Source organism: Rutilus rutilus (assembly GCF_951802725.1).
Source record: "Rutilus rutilus genome assembly, chromosome: 7".
Classification (NCBI taxonomy): domain Eukaryota; kingdom Metazoa; phylum Chordata; class Actinopteri; order Cypriniformes; family Leuciscidae; genus Rutilus; species Rutilus rutilus.
In genome coordinates, this window is record NC_140221.1 from 26,523,793 (window position 1) to 26,550,080 (window position 26,288).

The window sequence follows — 26,288 nt, forward strand, 5'->3', positions numbered from 1 at the left end:
GTCTCGTAAGGGCAGGTGGAGTGATGGAGGATCTCGTAAGGGCAGGTGGAGTGATGGAGGGTCTCGTAAGGGCAGGTGGAGTGATGGAGGATCTCGTAAGGGCAGGTGGAGTGATGGAGGGTCTCGTAAGGACAGGTGGAGTGATGGAGGATCTCGTAAGGGCAGGTGGAGTGATGGAGGGTCTCGTAAGGACAGGTGGAGTGATGGAGGGTCTCGTAAGGGCAGGTGGAGTGATGGAGGATCTCGTAAGGGCGGGTGGAGTGATGGAGGGTCTCGTAAGGACAGGTGGAGTGATGGGGGGTCTCGTAAGGGCTGGTGGAGTGATGGAGGATCTCGTAAGGACAGGTGGAGAGATTGAGGGTCTAGTAAGGACAGGTGGAGTGATGGAGGGTCTCGTAAGGACAGGTGGAGTGATGGAGGGTCTCGTAAGGACAGGTGGAGTGATGGAGGGTCTCGTAAGGGCAGGTGGAGTGATGGAGGATCTCGTAAGGGCAAGTGGAGTGACGGAGGGTCTCGTAAGGGCAGGTGGAGAGATGGAGGGTCTCGTAAGGGCAGGTGGAGAGATGGAGGGTCTCGTAAGGACAGGTGGAGAGATTGAGGGTCTAGTAAGGACAGGTGGAGTAATGGAGGGTCTCGTAAGGGCAGGTGGAGTGATGGAGGGTCATTTTAGCACTGGACTTAATATTATAAAACATATCATTGTTATAAAACATGTCAATTATCCTTAAAGGGTTAGTTCACCCAAAAATGAAAATTCTGTTATTAATTACTCACCCTCATGTCTTTCCAAACCCATAAGACTTTCGTTCATCTTCTGAACACAAATGAAGACATTTTTGGTGAAATCTAAGAGATTTCTGTCCCTCCATTGACAGCCTACGCAAACTACCACGTTTCAAGAAGTTCATAGAGAGATTGTATAACTAATCCAAATAGAAAAAAAGTTACTTTAAATTGCACCAATATTTCATAATATTACTGTTTTGTAATAAGAGCATAAGAGATAAGAAACATTTATAAAATCTTACCAACCTCAAACTTTTTAATGATACTGTATATAATTACTTCAACATAACATTATAATGTTACTATGTTTTTATTAAACTGTTCGACAAATTTCCATTGGAAATACTTCAAAATGCACCCAAGGCAGTTTGTTATGTGACTTTAAAATTAAACATTTTAAAACTTTAAAATTAAAGTTTAAAAGTAACATGGGAATTTACCAACTGTAATAATTATATTTGTATAAAAATTTTTTTAATGAAATGTTACATGTGTGTTACTAACCCTTACCTAAATAAATAGCCAGTAATCAAAGCATGCATAAAACATCCACACAGTTTAGGTTGAGTAAAAAAATTAGACCTTGCAATTGCAAGTGTGATTGTAAATTGTATGATTATTATTTACAGAATTAACTTGATGTTCCTTGGTATATCTGGACTTATTTCAGTAAGGACATTTGAAAATATGTTAAACTGTTAAATTACATTTCATTCAGGGTGAAATACAATACAATGTGCAGGGCCGGCCCACGGCCCACGGCCCACGGCGGAATAGGCAAATGCTAGGGGCGCCATTCATCCATAGGGGCGCGAAAATGAGTGAACGAGTGATTTTTTAATTTTTTTTATATAATACTATTTTAAAACCATTCATTCGAAATACTACCAAATAAAGCACACAAAAAAACTCCACAAAAACTTAACTAAGTCCCCCGACTCTGGTCCGGCACATCAATCTTCCCCAGCCCAGTGAGTGCTTGAAGTGTGTCAGAAACAGAGCGCGCGCGATCAGTTGTTGGAAATTTGTTGTGTAGCGTCGCCCCTCGCCGCATCCAATGTAGACAGCATTGCTTTTGTTTCAGGGTGATTAACACACTCAAGCACCCCCGTAGAAATGAGCCTGGCAGCTCGCGCCAGGCCTAGACACGGTGAAAGTTACCTGATTGTGATGGATGGCCAAATTTACATGACACATTTTAAATTTGCATCATAGTCTGCGATAGATACAGTGCCAAAAAGAATAGAAGAGGAGTATATATATATATATATATATATAGGCTAAATAATCATGAACACAATGACAGGGTAAAATAGGCTGCATGGGGCACCAGGTCAAATCTTGGCAGCAAATTGATCAGGGCCGGTCCTGAATGTGAGACTTTTTTACATTCTCAATCTCACTGTCATAATGGCCTAATGAACCCGGGATTCACCTTATCAATTGTCTTTTTCATTTACTGGGATGGCCAATGAGGTCCCAAAGATGTAATCCCAGTGTCTGAAGTAGGGGGCGAAGTTCCCTTTAAAGTGCTGATGGTGAGCCAGGTGGTGCGGAGCCCCACCAAAGCATGGCAGCAACCGGTGCACTGCCCAAGGAAAGTCATATCCACAGTGGTCCTCCACTGCCATCCAGGTGTTAACCAGATGGAAAAGGATTTCGCTAACAGGGTGGCAGCCCACCAGCATGGCACTGATAAATGCAAGGGTTTGCAGAGACAGCAGTTCAGAAATACTGGAGTCTTGAGCTGCCAGAGCAAAAGTGTCCCTGTTCAGATGGTGAATGCGGTGGATGTTCTGGTACAGCCAGGGAATTCTGGGGAAAAAATACATACATTTGTTTTAGTTTGAGATATATCTTATTGTGTGTTATAAAATGTTATTTAATTTATGCTGAATCTACAAGTGGAGAAAACAAGTAGAGTGAGATATATCATAGTGATATATCATACTGACATCAACAGATTATAAAAGATGAATGGAGGAGAGTGATTATTCTATATTTTCTATATGAAGTATTTAGCTGCACATGATCTTTGTTCCTTATATTTGTCATTTTAAATGTAATAAAAAGAAGTTGGCACATCACAGCTCCATAAATAGAACAATTATTTATTGCTTGTTCTCCTGTAGAACATGTTTTGTTTTTGTTTTTTATGGTTGAGCAGACTCATTGAGCTTTTTGTTTTCAGGAGTGCACAGTTTTGTCTAATTATACAAAGTTATGTCATGAAACTCTAGATAACTCAATCTGCTTGAGATCACATCATTCTCTATAGGGCACAGCTGATTGGTTCCTGCTGTATAAGCAGCCAATGAGTTTGTTACTTTCTTCTTTCAGACGAATACAATTGGAATTATATTTATAAATGTCCTGGCTCTTCCAAGCTTGATAATGGCAGTGAAATGCAACCAACAGTTTGAAGCTAAAAAAAACAACACATTTATCCATCAAAAACGAACTCCAAACGGCTCCTAAAGGCCTTCTGAAGCAAAGCGATGAGTTAGTGTAATAAAAATATTAATATTTAACACGTTACAAGTAAAATTCAAGTTTCCGCTAATGCGCAACTTATGCCGTCGGACGTGGCGTAGTGCGTCATGGCATAGCATAAATATCTGCAGTAGGTCGCATTGCGCTTTACACTTAAAGTCCCCATGAACCGGAAGTTCCAAACGACTTTTCTCCAGTGTTGTGACGTATTTCCAAGTGAAACAGAATATTGAACAGAGGGCAGGGTTTTACTTTAGCTCTCCTCCTCTCCATCTCTGCTCATAGCAGACTAACGGTTTGAGGGGAGTGGTTAAGCGTTTTCAACCCAAGCCGTCAAACTGACGTCATCAGAACCAGACCAGAAGTAACTTTTCAGATTTTGATTAAAGATTACCACGGCAAACAATTGTTTTATGTGTATTAACTTGCATGAATTAATCGTTCCCCACAAGACTAGTAATATGCGCTAACAAAGTAAATAGGATCAATTTTGATATCATGTCGACTTTAAGTCAGATCCGTATGTTCGTTTGGCAGGAAGGTAGTTATTTTACTTTATCAAGTTTTAAATATTAATATTTTTCATCAAACTCATCAGTTTGCCTCAGAACACCTTAATTAAACTCAAAATTAGTAGTAAATATAATATACCATGTGTCAAAAATGATTGATGGGTTTTTGATTGATGGGTTTGACCTTTTGACCTTCCTAGCCATCCGGCACCGGTCAAAATGAATGATGGTTTTTTGATTGATGGGTTGACCTTTTGACCTTCCTAGCCATCCGGCACCTGTCAAAATGAATGATGTTTTTTTGATTGATGGGTTTGACCTTTTGACCTTCCTAGCCATCTGGCACCTGTCAAAATGAATGATGGTTTTTTGATTGATGGATTGACCTTTTGACCTTCCTAGCCAGCTGCAACATATCCTGCCCTGCACTTGACCTGACCTCGTGAGAATAAGGGGATGTATTGTTTAATGTTTGAACACAGTTATAAAGTCAAGAAGGTTTATAGATATCATGATGTGTGTCACATGCATCAGCATGGAGTTCCCTCCCTCCCACCCTCCACATTCCGGAGCGCAGGGGGATTGCGGGGGCCCTGTGGAAGTGAGAAACAGAGGTTTTCTAATAATGACATATATTTCACACTAACTAAAGATGAAAAACATTAAGTTCTTTAAAAGAATATAAATGAAATGGTTATAAAATAAATATATAATATAAAACAAATATCTTGCTAATTTAAGTAATGTTAAAAAAAAACATTCTGTTCTTTAACCTCCTCAGACCCGAGCTTTGGTTTGGCGTGCATTTTAGATTTCTTCTAGCTTTTTGGGGTTAGGAGGGGACCAATATATATAATAACCAGAATTTATCTTTGAACATGAAGCACTTTTTGAAAAAAATGATGTCCACATATGTGGACACCAGAGGTGGGACAAAGTCATTGTTATGCAAGTCACAAGTAAGTCTCAAGTCTTTGCCCTCGAGTCCCGAGTCAAGTCGAGTCAAAGATGAGGCAAGTCCCGAGTCGAGTCAAAAGTCAAAGCCAACAAGTCTCAAGTCGAGTCCAAAGTCCTACCATTTTAGTTTCGAGTCATTTCAAGTCCTCTTACCACAGAAATAAAATTTATACAAATCATGTACGTCTGTAAGATTTGTATTTATTTAAACCTCTTTTTATACTTTGATTTATAATCAAATACAGTAAAAAACAGAAAATTTTATTTTCACAAAAAATGCTTGTATTTCAACAGCATATTGCACTAGAACAATGCACAGCATGCAGCTTCAGTCCTGTATTGTATTAACCTCATATTGCAAAACAGTTTAACTTTCAAATAGACATGGGTCGTTTTAGCCTAAACCTTTTTAAACATGTCATCAATAAAATCCTCACTCCTCAAAATTATCACTTCTGAAAAACTGGACCAACCTGATAATATAATTGGAATGTGTGTTGCAGTGCATATGCGGTGCAAGACCAGCACGCGCAATAGTGCTTTCACATATGCTGCGTTTGCAGTGCGTGATCCGCAGCTGTACCACAAATACATACTCACTATTTGTATTTCAAATCCAGAAGTTATTAGCATCTTTTATTTAAAAGAAAAAATTTGTCAGCATTGCGATTCTCTTTGTATACACTCTTTAAAAGACGTATTCACGTTTACTGTAAATACAATTTAAACAACGTATTATTTAATGCATTACTCTTATAGAATTATAGCCTACTGTATATTAAGTTGCTCAAACAAGTGGTAAAATATTTAACCATGTACTTATATTAAAATCGCATAGCCTACATTTTAAATAAAAACTTAAAATTGACAAAAACAGCAGACTCATACTCTTTCTTTTGCATAATTTAAATCTTTATACAATAAATCTCGCATGTCACAAAGAACTTGTTTTTCCACCTCCACGAATGAGACGAGTGTTATGTTGCCTTGTTGAAATATGTATTTTCCCTTGATTTAGGCTACCCCGGTCTTACGTCTCAGCATTGCGATTCTCTTTGTACACATATACACTCTTTAATAGACGTATGCACGTTTAAACACAATTTAAACAACGTAGGCCTATTATTCAATGCATTACTTCTACTTATATGAAGTTCCTAAAGCAAGTGGTCAAATATTTAACCATAGGCTACTTATATAAAAAAACAGCCGACTCTCATGTCTTTTATTTTATATTTAAATTAATACAATAAATCTTGCATGTCACAAGGAACATGTTTTTCCACCTCCACGAATGAGACGAGATTTGTTCATTATGTCGCCTTGTTGAGGTAAATTGTAGTTTTCCTTGCTTTACCCTGGTCTTAAAGTGAAAATAGTATTTAATTAAATACAATTATGGTGAGATTACTACATTTTATTTAATTAATCGCATTTATGGTGAAATTACTACATTTTTAGGTCAATCTGTGTTCATGTTGACCACGAAACATGCGCTGTCACTTTAATTCAGCGCGTGCAGCACATGTGCAGCACAGCAGAAATAGACTCGGTGCGGAAACGATCGCGGCACTGCTGTATAAGCACCGCACCTGGAACGGATCGACGGACTGCAACCGCGTGCAGTGTGAAAGCTCTAACCTGTTAACATGGGTACGGAAAAAAATACGCACCCGCTGGCGCATACGCACTGCAAACGGAGTATGTGTGAATGTGAAACGGGCGTTAGATGCTGTCGAATCAAAACAACGTGGGACTACAGTGATTGGATGTCGTGCAGGCAGCGCGCGCGCTCGCTGCATGCATACAGGTGGTGCACATTTTTTTCACAGATGCAGATAAACTGAGAGCGGCGCGGCCATGTGGACATTTCCCCCCCCCAGTTTTCATGGGAAGTATAGCAAGTCTTCTCGAGTCAAAAGGCGCAATTCCAAGTGAAGTCACGAGTCATTGATGTTAAAGTCCAAGTCGAGTTGCAAGTCTTTGTACATTTTGTCGAGTCGAGTCTGAAGTCATCAAATTCATGACTCGAGTCTGACTCGAGTCCAAGTCACATGACTCGAGTCCACACCTCTGGTGGACACTGGGTCTGAATTCACAGAAAAAAATCAATACACCATTGTGTAACAAAGTGCAAATCTCTTTTATTTACAGCCTGTGCCTGAACATTTTTCGTTGTTACTCTTGTATAACTTCTGAACATACATACATACATCTTCCGCTTATCTGGGGCCGGGTCGCGGGGGCAGCAGTCTAAGCAGAGATGCCCAGACTTCCCTCTCTCTAGACACTTCGTCCGGCTCTTCCAGGGGGACACCGAGGCGTTCCCAGGCCAGCCGGGAGACATAGTCTCTCCAGCGTGTCCTAGGTCTTCCCCGGGGTCTCCTCCCGGTGGGACGTGCCCGGAACACCTCCCCAGGAAGGCGTCCAGGAGGCATCCGGAACAGATGCCCGAGCCACCTCAGCTGGCCCCTCTCGATGTGGAGGAGCAGCGGCTCTACTCTGAGCTCCTCCGGAGTGACCGAGCTTCTCACCCTATCTCTATGGGATCGCCCAGCCACCCTGCAGAGAAAGCTCATTTCGGCCACTTGTATCCGGGATCTTGTCTTTTCGGTCATGACCCACAGCTCAGCCCAGGTGAGTTGGAAAATTTATCCGGGGCCCCACCCTGGAGCCAGGCCCGGGGTGGGGCTCGTATGAGAGCGCCTGGTGGCCAGGCCTCCCCCATGGTGTCCGGCCGGGCTCAGCCCGAAGAAGCGACGTGGGGCTGCCCTCCCGTGGGCTCACCACCCGTAGGCGGGACTGTAAGGGGCCGGTGCTTAGAGGATCGGGCGGCAGTCGAAGGCGGGGGCTTCGACGACCTGATCCCTGGACCCTGGAGGGGTGCTGGATAGCGCTCTGACTGGGGACTCCATCGTTCTACTTGGGGACTTCAACGCCCACGTGGGCAGCGACAGTGACACCTGGAGGGGCGTGATTGGGAGGAATGGCCCCCCTGATCTGAACCCGAGCGGGCTAGTCACAGTTTGTCCATAAGGAACACCATGTTCAAGCATAAGGGTGTCCATCAGTGCACGTGGCACCAGGACACCCTAGGCCGGAGGTCGATGATCGACTTTGTGACTTTGTGGACGTTTCATCTGGCCTCTGGCTGTATATCTTGGACACTCGGTGAAGAGAGGGGCGGAGCTGTCAACTGATCACCACTTCTGAACATTGATATGGAAAAACAAAATTTATATCCAAATAAAAAACATATCCAAAAAAAATTTTTTTGAAAATTTGCTTTCTTTTTTGTAACACTCCAAAACTTCAACTTCTCCAAACTAGGAATGTTATTTTTATTTGTGTGTGTGTGCACGCTCGATCGCAGTGAGCAAGAATGTGTGTGTGACTGTGTGTGTGTGCTGTACAGATATGCGACTGACAAATTAGCTGGTAAGTATTCAACTGCCTTTATTAAGCGTTTCGTGACGTTACAGTTCCCAGCTACGGTGGCCTCTTAGGACCCTAATAGTGTCTCACAGGATATCCTTACATCTCCCTTATTCAGTAAACAAAAACAGATTCACTGTGCATTCTTTAAGCATAAAAAACAATAATTTGGTGCCAGAGGTTGCCAGTACTTAGCACACCGTAGGAGGACGGTCTTTACCACCGCCTCATTCAAGACAGACTGTGTCACGATTACTTTAGTCTAACCTGAACATGGAACATGACTCAACCATAAGGCTATACATTACCTGATGAACTCATGAACAGATACTAAGGCTCAACACTTGTAAGGTTTTTTTTTTTTTTTTTTTTTTTACAATAAACTTGTTATACCTCAACTGTGTAATAATGAGCTTAAAGCCGTCTGCTATAAATCAAGTCTGTCAGGGGCTTTTCTAATGCGCCCTGACCGTCTCTCTGGAGCTGCCTCTGGCTCCGTCATGACAGGTGCATTCTCCTCTAAAACCCCTGGCTGATTGTCTGTTGCTGTTCCATGCTGTGCACATTTGTCCCTGTACTCCTCTACTGAAGGAACTGCATTGCTGGCCTGTGTTTTAAGTAGCTGCAACCTGTTTCGTCTGACCACAGCCCCGGTGTCCGTCTGGACTGCGTAGGACCTCGGAGCCACTTCATTCAGTACTGTTCCAGCGCGCTGCCAGTCCTGTCTTTCTGTGTTGAAAACTCTGACTCTGTCACCCGCCTGCAGAGGTTGCATTGCTTTTGCTGTGCGATCAAAGTATCTCTTTTGTTTTTCCTTTAATTTTTTCATGGCCTCCAGCACAGGTGTGGGGACTTGTTTCTTCACTGTTGGGATCTGTGTCTGTAGTCGTCTGCCCATGAGCAGTTCAGCCGGAGACTTCCCGCTCGCCAGAGGTGCTGCTCTATAAGCCAGCAGAGCCAAATAAGGATCCTCACCATTCTCTGTTGCCTTTTTCAGAAGACTTTTCACTATTTGAACACCCTTTTCAGCCTTGCCATTTGCCTGTGGGAAGTGTGGGCTTACTGTGATGTGTTCAAATCCATACTCTCTGGCAAACTGCTTGAACTCCTGACTGGCATACTGAGGCCCATTGTCCGAGACGACAGTTCCTGGAATGCCATGTCGTGCAAAGCTGGACTTCATATGCTTAACTACTCCTGTTGCTGTTGTACTCGTGAGCAGAGCCATCTCAGGATAGTTGGAGTAGTAGTCGATCATCAGTAGATACTCTCTCCCTCTGAAGTGGAACAGGTCTGTCCCAATTTTTTCCCAGGGGTGCTCCGCCCTCATGTCTGTGAGCAGCGGTTCTCTTTGCTGTCTGTTATGGTAAGTAAGGCAAGTGGCACAGTCATTGATCATCTCCGCTATGTCACGATTCATGCCTGGCCAGTAAACAGTCTGTCTGGCAAGTCTCCTTGTTTTCTCTATGCCCAAGTGCCCTTTATGCAGTATTCGGAGGACCTCCTTCCGCAGCTTTGTTGGGATGACTATTTGGTCACCTTTCAGCAACAAGCCATCAGCTACCGCCAACACATCCTGGAATGAGTAGTACTGCGGGCACGCTTGCTTTGGCCACTCATTTCGCATGTGCCATATCACTTTCTGGAGCTGGCGGTCCACTACCGTCTCCATTACTATTTTCTCTTTCAGGGTAGAGCTCACAGGTAGAGCCTCCACCACAGCATCCACGTGGCCTCTTATGGCTTCATATTCCTCTGTGCCATCTGTGTTCACTCCTTGTGCTGGTCTGGCCCTTGACAGAGCATCAGCCACTACCAGGTATTTCCCCGGCTTGTATGACAGTTCATAGGTATACTTCTGTAGACGCATCATCATACGCTGAATGCGTGGTGTCATCTCATTCAAGTGCTTTTTGCTGATAGTTATGAGTGGCTTGTGGTCAGTCTCAAGTTCAATGTGTGGCAAGCCAAAGACATAAGAGTGGAACTTGTCACAGCCAAAGACGAGCCCCAGACACTCTTTTTCTATCTGCGCGTATCTTTGTTCTGTTTCTGTCATGGATCGTGCAGCATAAGCCACTGGTTTCCAAGCCCCATCATGATACTGCAGCAAGACGGCCCCCAGTCCCTCTTTTGAGGCGTCTGTGGAGATTCGTGTCTTCTTACTCGGATCAAAAAAAACCAACACTGGCTCTGTGCTTAAAATGTCCTTGATTTCTTTCCACTCTTTGTCATGTGTCTGGTGCCAGGACCACTCTGTGTTTGACTGCAGGAGCTGGCGGAGAGCAACAGTCTTTGCGGCAAGATTAGGCACAAATCTTCCCATGTAGTTCACCATCCCTAATGCTCTTTGTACCGCCTTCTTGTCTGTTGGCTGGGGCATGTCAGTCACTGCTTTGATTTTGTTCATGTCCGGCTGTACTCCTGCCGGTGTCAGTCGATCCCCAAGAAACGTGACTTCTTGGGTGCTGAACTGGCATTTCTCCTTGTTCAATCTGAGCCCGTACTTGTGGACTCTCTGAAGTGCACTGTGCACTCTGCTGTTGAGCTGTTCTTGGGTCTCCGCCCATATTATGACATCATCGATATAAACCCTGACCCCCTCCAGTCCTTCAAACACATTCTCCATTGCACAGTGAAAAATTTCTGGTGCTGAGGAAATTCCAAAGGGGAGTCTCTGATAACTGTAGCGTCCAAAGGGCGTGTTGAAGGTGCATAGGTCTGCGCTTGCACTGTCAATTTGCAGCTGCCAAAATCCATGTGACGCGTCAAGTTTTGTGAACCACTGTGCCCCAGCCATCTCACTCAGGATCTCTTCTCTCTTGGGAATTTGATATTGTTCTCTGAGGATGTTTTCATTGAGGTCTTTTGGGTCCATGCATATCCTGAGAGCTCCATTTGGCTTCTTTACGCAGACCATTGAGTTGACCCACTCCGTGGCTCCCTTGGTGGGTTGAATGACATTTAATGACACCATTCTGTCCAGTTCTTTGCGAAGATCTTGTCTCAGTGGAACAGGAATTCGACGTGGAGCATGCACCACAGGTCTAGCATTATCCTTCAGTTTAATGCTGTATGTGAACGGCAGCACCCCTATGCCATCAAAAATATTGGGATACTGCACTTCCCAGTTGTCTGCTTGTGATGTGGTGACTCCTGCATTTTTCAGCTGCGGTGACTGTAGGCCTACTTTTCTCTCTGTCTTAGCAATGTTTAGAACACGTTTAACAAGTCCCATTTCTTCACAAGCTTGATCTCCCAGTAGGGAGTCCTTCCCTTTCGGCACTATCACAAATAGTAGATGTCTCTTAATGTGCTTGTTCTGGACTTGTAATCTGCAGACGCCCTGTGTTTCAATCATTTGTCCATTGTAAGCTCTCAATCCCACTTTTTTGTTTTCTATAACTGGCTTGTGGCGCAGAGCTTTGAAGTCTTTCAATGTGATAAGATTTGCCATAGCTCCTGTGTCAAGTTTCATGTGAATCTCTGTGCCATTTACTGTAAGTGGCACAATCCACCTGTCTACATTTATTGTGTTCACACTAACTTCCAGCGTCGAAGTGCCCTTATTTTCCACAGTGACAGTGTCTGTATAGAATATGTCATCCTCATCATAGCCTTGCTCGCTCTCTTCCATCATATTAATTTGTTTCTTTTCTCTGGCAGATAGGCAGACTTTTGCAAAATGATTTTTTTTTCTGCACTTCGAGCAAACTTTCCCATATGCGGGGCATTGCCTGAAGCGATGTTTCCCACCGCAGCACCTACAGTTCATGACGTAGTCTGATCCTGTTTCACGTGCATTATTAGAACGTTCCCCCTCTGAGCGAGGTGCGCTAGCTCTGACCACCCTGTCTACACCCACTGGTACTTCAGTAGTAACGGATGGCTTCTCAAAAATCTTTATCTGCTTCTCAGTCTGTTCGCTAGCTCTGCACATTCTGATTGCATCTTCTAATTTCAGACTGTCCTCCCTTAGCAGGCGTTCCCGCACCTTTTTATTGTGTATTCCAAACACTATCTGATCACGTAGTATGGAGGACTGCATGTCGCCATAGTTACAGGATTGCACTTTCAGCCGTAGATCAGTCACATATGAGTCAAACGATTCATCTTGCTGCTGCACGCGGCAACGAAAAACATGTCTCTCGTATACTTCATTCTTTTTTGGACTACAGTATGCATCGAACTGCTCCAGAACTTTGTTCAGTTTGTTTTTATCTCCCGCCTCCGTGAACTCAAACGTATTGTATATTTCTATCGCTTGTGTCCCTGCTATCGTCAGTAACAATGCCACTTTCCTCTCACCGCTCTTGTCGTTGGCGCCAGTTGCAGTCAAATAAAGTTGAAACGCCTGTTTAAACTGTTTCCACGCATAATCAATATTTCCTGTGAGCTTCAATGGTTCTGGTGGTTTTATGACATCCATCCCGTCTTTCTCACACAGACATTAACTATTTAATACTTTTACTCCTGGTACCATGTACAGATATGCGACTGACAAATTAGCTGGTAAGTATTCAACTGCCTTTATTAAGCGTTTCGTGACGTTACAGTTCCCAGCTACGGTGGCCTCTTAGGACCCTAATAGTGTCTCACAGGATATCCTTACATGTGCGCGCACGCGATCGTGAATGAGCAAGAGAGAGTGTCTGTGTGCTATCGCGAGTGATCAAGAGAGTGTGTGTGTGTGTGTGTGTGTGTGTGTGTGACAGTGTGTGTGTGTGTGTGTGCGCGCACGCGATCGTGAATGAGCAAGAGAGAGTGTCTGTGTGTGCGATCGCGATCAAGAGAGTGTGTGTGTGTGTGTGCGCGCGCGCACGCGATCGTGAATGGGCAAGAGTGTTTGTGTGTGCGCAGGGCCATTTGAAGGAATTTGGGGGCCCCAAGCAAAATGGACATGGAGGCCCCCCCCCCCCAAAAAAAAAAATATAATATGTAACCATATTCCGTCCGTTCGGAAAAAAAAGTTGCACTAACTGTTTGTTACAAGCAGCATTTGCCGTCGGGCAGGTAGCTAACATAAACATATTTTTTCTAGCCTACCTGCTGAAAAATTACACCATTTGTACAAGACAAGTGGAGCTATTTTATCCAGTGTAATTTATCACTTAGGCCTACCACTATCTTTAGGGGTGTAACAAAATTCACGGTTCGGTTCAATACGATACTCATGTGTTACGGTTTGGTATGTTTTCGATACAGCAAAAAGAAAGAAATGCCAATTTCCTTGATTTATTTATTTTTCTTCTTTTTTTTATTAAAACTAGCATCATAAAATATGATTTATTTTTACTTTGAGCAATTCTGGAGCTATAATTGACTCTTCTTAGGAGCATATAAAACAAAACAGCTCCTTGGAAAAAATGTAATGTAATTGTATTTATGTATTGTAGTAGTTATAAACAAATGTTTATTTTAGTTAAGATTAACATTTGCATTGTATTCATAATGTCAAAATAAAACCGAAGTAATGTTACTTGAAGCCATTATAGCCTACTATTCCTGCCAAACTATGTGAATGTTTCTCACTAGATCTCGCAGCAATGTTATTACTTCAGTGGCGAATTCAAATGCTTTCTTTACTGGATCTCTTATTAGAGCTGTGTAGTAACAGTGTCGCATGATCACGATCGGCTCGCGCTGCACTGGTCCAAACTGATAAACAACGGTCCGTCAACCACACAATAATAACGAGTAGCTCATTTTCGTTCCCGCTTACATTACATTTGCCATTTGATGTTGGGCAATGTTGTGGTCGCGCCGGCGTCTCTACATTATGAGCGCGCTTGCCACGCGCAACGCGCCTACATTTGAAATAACTAAATTTTGGTCGGCAGGAAAAATTATCCAACGAACCGATCGGTTTGAAAACGCGTACCGAACACCGAACCGAAAGCCTCGTACCGAACGGTTAAATACGAATACGTATATCGTTACACCCCTACTTACCACTATCTTGTTTTTTCTTATCCTCCTCTTCCTTTCTCTTCATTATTTTCTGGCTTCCTGAAGCATAATTCCGCTTCATGATGACTGCCGAGGAGTTTTTGTATTTTGCCGGCAGCAGAGATCACGTGATTGGCTGGCTGCTGTCAGCGACTACTGAGGGGGGCCCCCTTGAGGGGGATCCCGATAACAGTGTCATTGCACTTTACTGCATTGACTATCAAAGGGGCGCTCACACAGTTTGTCATTGCATTTTATTCTTAACCAGTCGTTGTCTTGGGGCCCCAGGCCAGCTCGGGGCCCCAAGCAATTGCTTGGTTTGCCTGTCTTGTCGCGACGGGCCTGTGTGTGCGATCGCGAGTGATCAAGAGAGTGTGTGTATGTTCGCGCACGCGATCGTGAATGGGCAAGAGAAGAGTGTCTGTGTGTGCGATCGCGAGTGATCAAGAGTGTGTGTGTGTGTGTGTGTGTGTGTGTGTGTGTGTGTGTGTGTGTGTGTGTGTGCACGCGCGCCACGAAGCTTAAGTTGTGCAACTACAAATTGTCATTTTTTTTGCTAAAATTCTTATACAGTTTCATCGAAGTTAAGTCCCAATGTCCACATATGTGGACATCAAGTTTAGCAGCCTAGTAAATCTTTCCTGTTACAAAAGTTTGTCAAATGTGCATGCCATTTTAATCATACAACACTATTATGCATAACTTAACAAGAATCAACGATGAAATGTTATTACATTTTTTACCTTGTGGGCGTTTTGGTCTGATGTGGCTGAGTGACATTTCGCCTCTGTTCTCCGCCATCTTGAAATTATTTATGTTAAATTTTTTTTTCTCCTGACACCACCAGATGGCAGTATAAGTGTCCATGTTTGTGAAAAACCAGTTCCAGTTACACAGAATTAAGTATTAAGCTGCACACAGCCAAAAATGTGGTGTCCACGTATGTGGCAACGGGGACTGAGGAGATTAAGGTATATAAATGAAATGCTTAGTGAAAGTGAAAGTGAAAGTGACACGTGACGGCCAAGTATGGTAACCCATACTTGGAATTTGACCTCTGCATTTAACCCATCCAAGTTAATGCACACACATTAGGAGCAGAGTAGTGAGTAGTTAACACACACACACTGCAAACGTGGATACACACACCCAGAGCAGCGGGCAGCCTTTGTGTGGCGCCCGGGGAGCGATTAGGGGTTAGGTGCCTTGCTCAAGGGCACCTCAGTCATTTCCCACCGGTTCTGGAATCGAACCAGCAACCTTTGGGTTACCAGTCCAGCTCCCTAACCACTAGTCCTTGACTGCCCCCCTTGACTGCTTATAATATAAAATAAACATCCTACTAATTTAACTAAAGTTGAAAACATTCAGTTCTTTAAAAGTATAAAAGTGAAATGATTATAATAGAAAATATATAATAGAAAATTTACTGAATCAGTTATTTTAGTTTTAGATAAACAATAAATAAAATCATCTTACATTTTCAGACTTTAAGAAGTAGCTCCTAACACATCAATGTCCATACCACGTATGAATGGGTTCACAAAAAAGCAATGAGATCAAAGTTGTAATACAAAAGAACCTGAGTGTTTCCCTCTCACACCATCGTTTGACATGAAACATTGAAATAATTTGAGCACTACCAAAACATTCACAAAGTATAATCTTAAAAGTTTAAAGTATATCTTTTAAAAATAAAAGATTAATTATGTCTTAATAAAAACAAATATTCTACATCAATGGTCTGTGGAAAAAACTTGACTTGAACTTAAAGTATATTTTTTATTTATCAGGGGTATGTAAAATAATTCGACATTTGAAGTGTCAACATGTCATCTCACACATGTGAAATGTTTAATAATTCCTTAAGTTGTCTCTGTGAGAAAATTACCACATAGGCCTATCTTCAGAGAGAGAGCAACAATGAAAACATTTAGAAACTGTGAACCCTCAGGTGGTCCCCATTGATAGGCTGCTTATATCCCTTTATATCCCTTCTGATCAGCGCTGCGTCTTCTGAGAAAGAAGTTCCTTGCCCATCATTAATGATAGCTTCAGGATATAGGGTGACAGACCAGATGAGCGTCTGTGCATCATATCACAGCGTATTGCTAACGCCTTTCCAGAGCGAAAGTTTTGTTTGTACTAAATTTATTTCAAAGCATAATCGTAAAAGTTTAAATATGATCTTTTTAAAATGAAAGATTGTTTAAATTAAATACATTTGTATCTTCTATTTCTATTTGAGAAAATTACTGTAATGATTTTGTTTAACGGTGACCTAAAGTATAATTGTTATTAAAGAATGTCTGTTCAAAAACTTTAGATTGTTGAAAAACTGTACTTAGTCATCTTAAATCTCATTTATATGAAAAGATTCAATCAGTATTTTTTATTTATTTTTTTTCATGCGGGTTTAAATTTTTATAGTGGTGGCTTTCCATAGCCATGATGATTTTTGTACTGTAACTGCAAATTCTATCCCCTACACCTAAACACGACCATCACAGAAAACTATATTTGTACATTTTCAAAAATTACTAAAATAAATAAATAATTTATTATAATTTCTAAGCTGTTTTGCGCGCACACACACACACACGGTTCTAAAAAATGAACTAATCTCTATTTTTTAATTAAATTATTATAAATAAAATATATAACCAATGTATAATAACATATGTTACTAAAATGTATTTTAAAAAATGTAAACATAGTTTTAGCTAAATGAATATATTTATAAAAACACCTTACATTTTCAGAGCACTGAAGAAGTAGTTGTTTATGCAATGATAAAAAACAATCCAAAAAGCAAATAGTTGTCATAAACAAAACAGCCCCAGATCCTTCAGTGATAAACCACAGTGTGAAATGAAGCTTCGGACCCGTACAGAGACGAGAGGAGTTACAGACCAGATGAGCCACGAGGGATAATGTCACAGTAAAGCTAGTCTGTGTTCCAGAGCATACTATATCCAGAGTTTTATACTAAATTAATTTAAAAGCATAACCTTAAAAGTTTAAATTAGATATTTTAAAATTAAAAGACTGTTTAAATCAAATCTTTACAGTTTTATTAAAATCGTATCTTCTATTTATCTTCTTAGAAGACTTATGTATGATGTAAATGATTTTGCTTAAATTTAACCTAAGGTATTATTTTGACTAAACAGCGTCTGTTCAAAAACTTTAGATTAAAAAAAAAAAAAAAAAATTTAAAAATAAAGCAAAAAGTATGCTTAGGCGTCTTAGATCTTATTTATACAAAAATATTTCAAACAGTATTTTTGTCCATACAACATGAAACATGTTGTCAAAGTTTGTCACAATGTTTTGTTGTTGTTTTGTTTTTAAGAAATCCGAGGACTCTACATTGCTCTTATTTAGATTAAGTTGTATCTTTTAGAAAATCACCTCACATTTTTCAGAGATGCTGGTGGTCCATGGCGCGGCACAAGTAAAGTTTTTCCTGAGCGAATATTTAATTTTACTCGTCTTAATTCAAAGCATGATCTTACTTTTTCTACGGTAGCTATGATCTATTGCACTTATAATCTATTGCACTTTTCTTGTATCTCCCGAACTAACCTTAATCAGTATGGAAACACACAGGGTGAAAACCTTTACTGAGAAATACTATCGGTTATCTACTCAAAATATATGTAGAAGTTATATGTAGAAATATATGTTTTTCTCACCTTTTATTATTCAGTGCTATCATTATATAAGCATTCATTATCAGTACAATGAATGTCTGCAAATAGCTCTGCTTGTGTTTCGAACGAACACTCTGAACGTATCACTCGGATTGTGGTCTGAACAAACACTCGTTGATGAAACGCATTGAGGTAGCTAGTGCTTTTTGTCCCTCTCTGCCATTATAATTTTTCAAGATGGTGGAACGACATGGAAGCCTCCATGGACTTACCCGTCCCATGTAAATAAAGATAAGAAATTCTTCGCTTACGAGGATAAGTCAGATCACTGGCAGAGGTAATTTTACACCAATGAGGACATATTTATGAATAAAGACAATGCTTTTAGCTAATAAAATTGGCTGCAACCTATCGAGAGGCTGCTCGTGACGTAAGCACCAATGAGGGCGCTGGTGCTGAGCGTGCTAAGAATCGTCCACAACATTGTCCCAAGGGCATGTGCCCGGGGCAGACATGATAGGTGGGTAATATCAAGGCCGACAAGAAGTGGGCCTAATGAGAATAACAGAAGGCAACATAGTTGCCTAATGAATGAATAGGTGCTTAACACAGTATAACAGTCAGGATAGACCTTAGTCAGCCTGAACTGTAGAATGACAACTGGACTGAGCACAGTCCACTCTGTACAAGAATGCTAAAGCATAATACACAGTCTGGTCGGAACTGAGTCGAGCAGAACTGCAGATACTTTGTTTAGACTGATAACATTCTAGCCTGTAGGGCAGGAACTTCTAGGTTGTAAAACCTTACAAATGTAAACGGAGAGGCCCAGCCTGCCGCCATACAAATATCCTGAAGTGAGACCCCACTGGACCAGGCCCACGAAGAGGCCATGCCTCTGGTGGAATGAGCTCTAACGTCCAAAGGGCAACGAAGGCCTTTGGACGTATAAGCCAACGCGATAGCATCAACTATCCACCTGGAAAGGCTCTGTTTCGAGGTAGCTAGCCCTTTAGCGCGGCCACCGAAAGAAACAAAGCTCTGTTCTGACTGTCTGAAGGCAGCAGAACATTCAACGTAAATTCTCAGCGCCCTGACCGGGCAAAGGAGATTCACGTCATTCTCGCTGTCAGACCCAGGGAGAGCTGACAGGGAAATACCGTAAAACTTCAAATAATAGCCGAGTCCCAAATAGACGCCTGTCTCTTTTAAACGCCCGGTGTGACGACAGGTTTGGGTAAATAAACGCCGGTCTCAAATAGAGGCCTGGTCAGTTTTTTTGTTTCGGTTTGTATTTAATCTTCTAAAACCTGTCAGAGCATCTTTTTAAACCAGTTCTATGGTGCAGATTGCGCACGCAAGAGAGCCGTGCGCATCTGGGCGGGAGCTGTTAGTGCAAGCAAGGCGGAGAGGGAGAAGTGGACGGGAGCGACGAGGAGGAATTCGCCAATGAACTTGTAGTTGAGGTGTATCGCGGTGAAGATGATAGTAATGAATGTTTGTTTTATGCTGCCGATAATCTCGCACACAAGACGAGAAGCGCCACGCTGCGTCAATGACAACTCGAGGTATTATGATATTATCTATTCATTCAGTTAACGGACGCTCTGAGGTAAAGTGTTCAGACTGCAGACTTAGCAACGATTGTATTTAATTGTACAGTACAATCATAACATAGTACAGTACAGACATTATATTAATTATATAACTCCATAATGTCCTTAAACATAAAAATATTGCTGGCCATAAACTGAGCAAGTGCGCGACCGGTGTGTGATATCGTTACCTCGAGTTGTCCTAGACGTGACACGACGCAATATAATGTAATTCTTACATTAACTGATTTGTTAAACACATTCGAATTATAAATAAAACGTAATATAATGTGGTAAACTCTTACTGTCATGCTTTCTGTCTGTCAGCCTAAATTCTATGGATGTGCTACACTGACCATTGGGAAGCATTGAGCCGTCTAGTAGAGGGAGCTCCAGCCTGCGTAATCGTGTTTAACACTCCTACTGTGAGGTCAACGGTTATCCGTTGATAGCCCATACATGCAGGGCCCAAAGCTCGGGGCGTGGATGCCAAATCGCGCCCTTGGCCTGAGAGAGGAGATCCTTCCTCACCGGAATTGGCCATGGGGCCATGCTCATTAACTGCATCAGCTCCGGGAACCAAACTTGGTTCCTCCAAAGCGGCGCAACGAGGAGCACAGAGCATTTGTTCTCCCTGATTCGTTTGATTACCTGTGGTAACAACGTAATTGGGGGACATGCATAGAGCGGGCGGTTGGGCCAGTTGTGGGCCAGCGCGTCCCTGTTCTTTGTAAAGAATATTGGGCAATGAGCGTTGTCTAGCGACGCGAAGAGGTCAACTTCCGCTCTGCCGAAGGTGTCCCACAGTAACTGGACTACCTGAGGGTGAAGGGACCATTCCCCTGGGGGAACGTTGTCCCTGGACCCACGTTCAGACAGCCTGGCACATGCGCTGCTCTCAGCGAGCGCAGGTTGTGCTGAGACCACACGAGGAGGCGTTCCGCCAATGTGTGAAGGTTCCGTGATCTGAGACCGCCCTGGCGGTTTATGTAGGACACCACAGACATGTTGTCCGTGCGGACTAAGACGTGGTGGCCCTTTAAGAGGGGAAGAAAATACCCCAAAGCGTTCTCGACCGCTTTCATCTCCAGACAGTTTATGTGTAAGCACTTCTCTTGGCCTGACCACAGGCCAAAAGTCAGCCTGCCCTTGTAGAGGGCGCCCCAACCTGAGTTGGAGGATTCTGTTGAAACTACTTTCAGTTTCGAGACCGCTCCCAAATCTACGCCTGACTGATACCAGTCGGTCGCCTTCCAGGGCTCCAAAGCTGTAACACAGTTCTGGGTTACCTTGAGGCGTGCATGACCAGAGGTCCATGCCCGACGCGGGACGCGCGTCTTCAGCCAGTGCTGAAGTGGGCACATGAGGCCATGAGGCCATGAGGCCTATCATCCTCTGAAAACTTGTGTGACATTGCCAACCTTGAATGACGCCGCAAGGCGCTGTATTTGCAGAGCGCGCTGTGACGTAAGCCGCGCTGTCATTGACACTGAGTCCACATCTGTTCCCAGAAAAGAGATTTTCTGGCTGGGAGACAGCAAACTCTTGGTCCAATTGACTCTGAGACCCAAGCCTTCTAGATGGCTAAGTAGTAAAGCCTTGTGCGTTATCAGTTCCGCCTCTGATTGCGTTAGAATTAGCCAGTCGTCCAAATAGTTCAGTACTCGCATGCCCCTTTTGTCTCAGGGGAGCGAGCGCCGCGTCCATGCACTTCGTAAATGTACAAGGTGCTAAAGACAGGCCGAACGGATGGATGGTGTACTGATAGGCCTGGCCCTCGAAGGCGAATCTCAAGAAAGGCCTGTGACGGGGCGCTATTTGTATCTGAAAATATGCATCCTTCAGATCCACTGAAATAGACCAGTCCCTCAGGTGAATTTCCGCGAGGATTTGTCTGGTTTTGAGCATTATGAACGACCTCTTCATAAGGGCTTTGTTCAAATGCCTGAGATCCAGGATGGGTCTGAGAACGCCATCCTTCTTGGGTACTAGGAAGTACCGGCTGTAGAAGCCTGACTCGCTCTGTGCCAGAGGGACGGTTTCTATGGCCCCTTTTTTCAGCAGTTCCGCTATCTCGGCGCGAAGTAGATGGGCTACTTCGCCTTTCACCGTAGTTTCGACCCTGGCTCGAAAGCGTGGGGGTCTGCGAGCGAACTGCAGCGAATAGCCTCGCTTTATAATGTTCAATACCCATTCTGACACATACTCAACCCGTGGAGGACCGTTAAAAAATTAAATATGCTAGTCTTTCGCAGACGCACCATAGGTTGTCGCCCAGACACACTGACTATACAAGATGAAACGATCGAATCTTGCGTCCCGACGCCCGTTGTAGTTTACGAATCCTCACGACACCCATAGGTCAAACGGATCGTGCCAAAATCGCGCTAAAATTGTGTAATCTGAACCAGGCAGGTAATAAACGTTTGACCTATCACGCAAAGAACCTATTAAAGCACTAAGACATGGGAACAGTATAGCTAACATTCACATTTGAATATTTATCGCAAGTCATATCGTCATCGCAATATTAAACAATGTTATCGCATATCGCAGCTTTTCCTCATATCGTGCAGCCCTAGCATGCAGTGTTTATTAGTAAGCGTGAGCGCTGAGAAGCGGGCACACTTCTTACACTTAAAACACCATGGGTGTTTATTGATGGGAGCCCTAAGTGAGTGAGTGTCACTGAACAGGCCGTGCTTATGTGTAGGGGTGAGCACTGGGAAGTGGGCACAATTCCTACATTTATAACACTTTCGGCGTGAGCCGGACAAACAGACATAATGCTCTTTTTGAGATTTATCTGGGTTGCCATGAAAACGGCGTTTGGGTACAGGTGAGTGGGTTGTATAACGGGCTCGTTGGCTGCAAAATACACTCATCAAGTCACCTCTGCTGTGGGAACTGAGAGAGCAAAGCGTGCTGCTTTCGATGGCGGTCCGACTACAGCGGGACTCGGCCATCGTCGTCTTCTCGGAGTGGTCAGGAAGACTTGGGAGGCTCAGGATTCAGCGCAATCTTGGGCCTGGGTTCCCGGGGGGGAGGCGGCCTATGGCGGCTTGAGGAGCGCGAGCGCTGATGAGAGTCCCTGGGCTGACGGCGCTGTGAAGCTGGCGGTGGAGGCGGCGGGGGTGCTGTGTTCCGGCCAGGTGGCTGCTTTTTAGAGCGACCTGTCGCGGAACTCGAGCGCCTGGGAATGAAGTGTCGCATGGCCTACGACGTCTTCTGTACCTCTAGAGCAGAGAAGGTTGGCCTGATAAATTTGAAGCACAGCCATGGAGTGAAGCACTGAAGATGCCTGACCGGCGGCGGCGTAGGCGCGACCGATGAGGGCCGAAGTAGTCCGGCAGGCTTTAGAGGGCAAAGCGGCCTGGGCGCTGACCATCCGTGAGCGAGGTGGGAGACTCAAGAAGCGATGCACGCGGAGATTTCACCGGCGTGCATTTGCGAACAGGATCGCATTCCGGTTGTCTCTGCGAGCGGCGCTTTTTGTGGCGCGACCCGGTTGAGAGAGGCGGAGGCGCGGAGTCCATGTCGAAAATGGCTAGTCGAGCCCGCAGGGCACAGGTGTCGCATTCCAGGCAGCTGCCCTGGGAAAGCGTGTGGTCCGCATGGTTTCGTCCCAGGCAGGAAGCGCACAGGATGTGGCGGTCCCCGTCGCTGAGAGGGGCTAGCCGCATTTGGAAACACAAGGCATTTGCAACAACGCCTCGGCTCTTTTAGGAAGAAAAATGTGAGTTTCACGGCGGCGAACACACATGGAGCGTGTAAAGGATATGGGCGCCGGATGGCGCAGCAGGAACGGCGGCTGAAGGCGGCGAGAAGACGGCCGGCTTCCTCAGACACTAGGCTCTGCGATGCAGATGGCTCGTCCCGCTGCAGTGCCTTTTCGACGCCGCAGGCTTCTTCCAGAGATCCAGCAATGTGTACATTTCGCTGAAGAGATGAAAAATCAAAGAGCATCCTATCGGGATCTGGCTTATAAAGGCATAAGCCACGCCCATTCTGGCGGGCCGTGACGAGCGCCCTCATTGGTGCTTACGTCACGAGCAGCCTCTCGATAGGTTGCAGCAAGTTGCCGCAGAGTAGCCAATAGGCGCGCGAGCTGCCTCGCCTAGGTCTGCTCTCTGCTGCAAAATGCGTTTTAGAATAATACAAAATTAAGGATAATTTTTGGCTTCAGTACGCAACTTACACAACACGTGAGTACTCTCGTAAGAGAACCTCTGTTTCTCACTTCCACAGGGTCCCCGCAATCCCCCTGCGCTCCGGAATGTGGAGGGTGGGAGGGAGGGTACTCCATGCTGATGCATGTTACACACATAATGATATCTATAACCCTTCTTGACTTTATAGCTGTGTTTAAACATTAAACAATACATCCCCTTATTCTCACGAGGTCAGGTCAAGTGCAGGGCAGGATATGTTGCAGCTGGCTAGGAAGGTCAAAAGGTCAACCCATCGATCAAAAAACCATCATTCATTTTGACAGGTGCCAGATGGCTAGGAAGGTCAAAAGGTCAAACCCATCAATCAAAAACCCATCAATCATTTTTGACACATGGTATATCATATTTACTACTAAAATTAATAACAATTATGTGACTACAGGATAACATTACATTCATTCTATATGAAATAAAACATCCAGGTAAAAAGTTAAGACTGACCAGTTGTTGAATGTTTGTTTGGTTATAATGTATTTATGAATATATTAAAACTGAATATATGTATGAATATATGTATTATGAATTAATTTAGCTTTGATGATATTTATATGAATAAAGACTGAGATGAAGAACCTGAACATTTAGAAAATATTATTCCAAGAAATGTACAGCATTTGTACTGGCTCGTCTATCTCCTGTTCTGTGAAAGCTGTGAGTGGAGGGAGGGAAGTCAGTGTTTTGTTCAGCTCTGTGTTTTTCTGAATATTACTTCATCTGTTTGCCTGTATTTTTATTTTTTTATGCTATTTTTTTTTTATAAGAAAAAAAATGTCATTGTATTTTATTGAGAAAATATTTTAGTTTGTAATATATATATGTTTTATTAGATCAGATAACATTTTAAACTGGCATATGTCAGGGTGTTACAATGTGCCCCTCACATGTTACAACATTCATACTATGAGGCATGTTGTCACATTTAAAGGTCCCATTGCATGAAAATTTCACTTTATGAGGTTTTTTAACCTTAATATGAGTTTCTCTAGCCTGCCTATGGGCCCCCAGTGGCTAGATGTTTTGATGGATGTAAACTGGGTATTTTTGAGGAAATGAAAGCTAGAAATCTAGAATTCTTCCCTTTATGTCGTTTCTCCATGAGAAAATGAGCTGCGCGAGCGCGATATTGGTTTTTCCTCGAGAGACATCATGGCTTGCAAACGAGCGAAGCATGACAGTTGCTCAGTGTTTGGACGTGGCCTACAAATGAACACAAAAGTGTTTTTTTAGTACCTTCATCTGAGCCTCTTAAGAACCAGTGGGTTATGTGAATTTCTGATGTGTAATATGCATCAGTAAATCAAGCCAGTGACTAAACGATCAACTTCACGTCGTTTATCTTAGTAGGATGAAAATAATCTTACTTAAACTGTGATTAATATGAAAGCGATCAAAGAACAATCCCTTTCCAATCACCCAAGCTGTCAATCACACAGCGCAAGTTTATCTGGACACTTGCCAAAACTCGTTATGAAATCAATGACGCTGTTACGCTGCACAACGAAGCTCATACTGTACTTATCTCATGTTTGCATTGATGAAATCATTAGTGAGAGTGCAGAAACTGCGTTGCAATGATAAGATCTTCATTCACACAATCAACAGGCTGTCATCTGCTCAATGCTCATCACTGCAACCTTTTATGTGATGGCTAAATACTTAAACTTGTCACGACTCGTTAATCCCGATAGCTGTAATAGTAAAAACGTTTAATAGCTGTAATAGTAAAAGTTTTCGAGAGAGTTCCACATGTAATGCTAAATATTTCATATGCAAGCATGTCAGCCAATCACAGCAGTGGGCGTTTACACTGAAGTCTCACAGCAGACACGCCCCTTCAAACAGAGCGTTCAAATCAGAGGCTAAAATCAGGCTAGGAAATATGCCTTTTATTTCTAAATTATAACAACTTTTGATATAAAAAACATACTAACATTATAAGGGCACCCCAGGAAACATTCTAAAATAATACAATAATCCATGCAATGGGACCTTTAACTTTCATTCTTCCAGGGTAAATAAAGAAAAAAGTATAGGCCTACACTGTATGAATTAAACAAAGCCAAATATTTGTACCAGACATGTGTCAAATTAATGTGGAATAAAAAAATTACTAAATACTCTGAACCTTAGTTTACACAAACTTATAAATTCATAACCAAAACATATTTAATAGCCTAATAGCGAGAACAGAATTTAAAACTTTGTCACTCCAATTGTGCAGATTAGAGAGATGTGTCCTGCTTACTTGTGAATGGTATAATGAAACATGAAGAACAGCGTATCGAAGATGAGCATGCATGAGACACATTCCCTGAATGCTTGAAATGAGGACGGTGCTCTCTCCGTGAAATGCGTGCGCCGTACCGACAGAAACAACGCGGTTAACGGTAAAACGCCAACCATGTATTTCCATAAAATCCGAGAAGCACATCGGAACCACTGATACAAGCCAACGGCTTCACTGCGTATCCTGTACTTCTGAATCCACCCCACATGTGTACTGAGCACATCCAGAAGCATGAAGGGAGCAGAGAAGATGAGATGAGTGCTGAAAGCTGCGCACACGCTCCAGTGGGGTAACATGAGGAGAACATGACGTTCCTTATACATGAAATCCCAGATCCACTGCAGCAGTGAGTCGCCTCCGAAAACCAGTAAGACGAGAGCAATCAT

At 43.2% G+C, this 26,288-nt stretch overlaps 1 protein-coding gene across 1 annotated transcript; it reads right to left on the reverse strand.

The window, feature by feature from the left end:
* Positions 1–2,225: 2,225 nt before the first annotated feature.
* Positions 2,226–26,288, reverse strand: ch25hl3 (cholesterol 25-hydroxylase like 3; the record flags this gene model as incomplete). Its single annotated transcript, XM_084414246.1, has 2 exons — positions 2,226–2,601; positions 25,861–26,288. 2 exons carry the CDS (start codon positions 26,286–26,288, stop codon positions 2,226–2,228), a joined length of 804 nt encoding a protein of 267 aa, XP_084270372.1.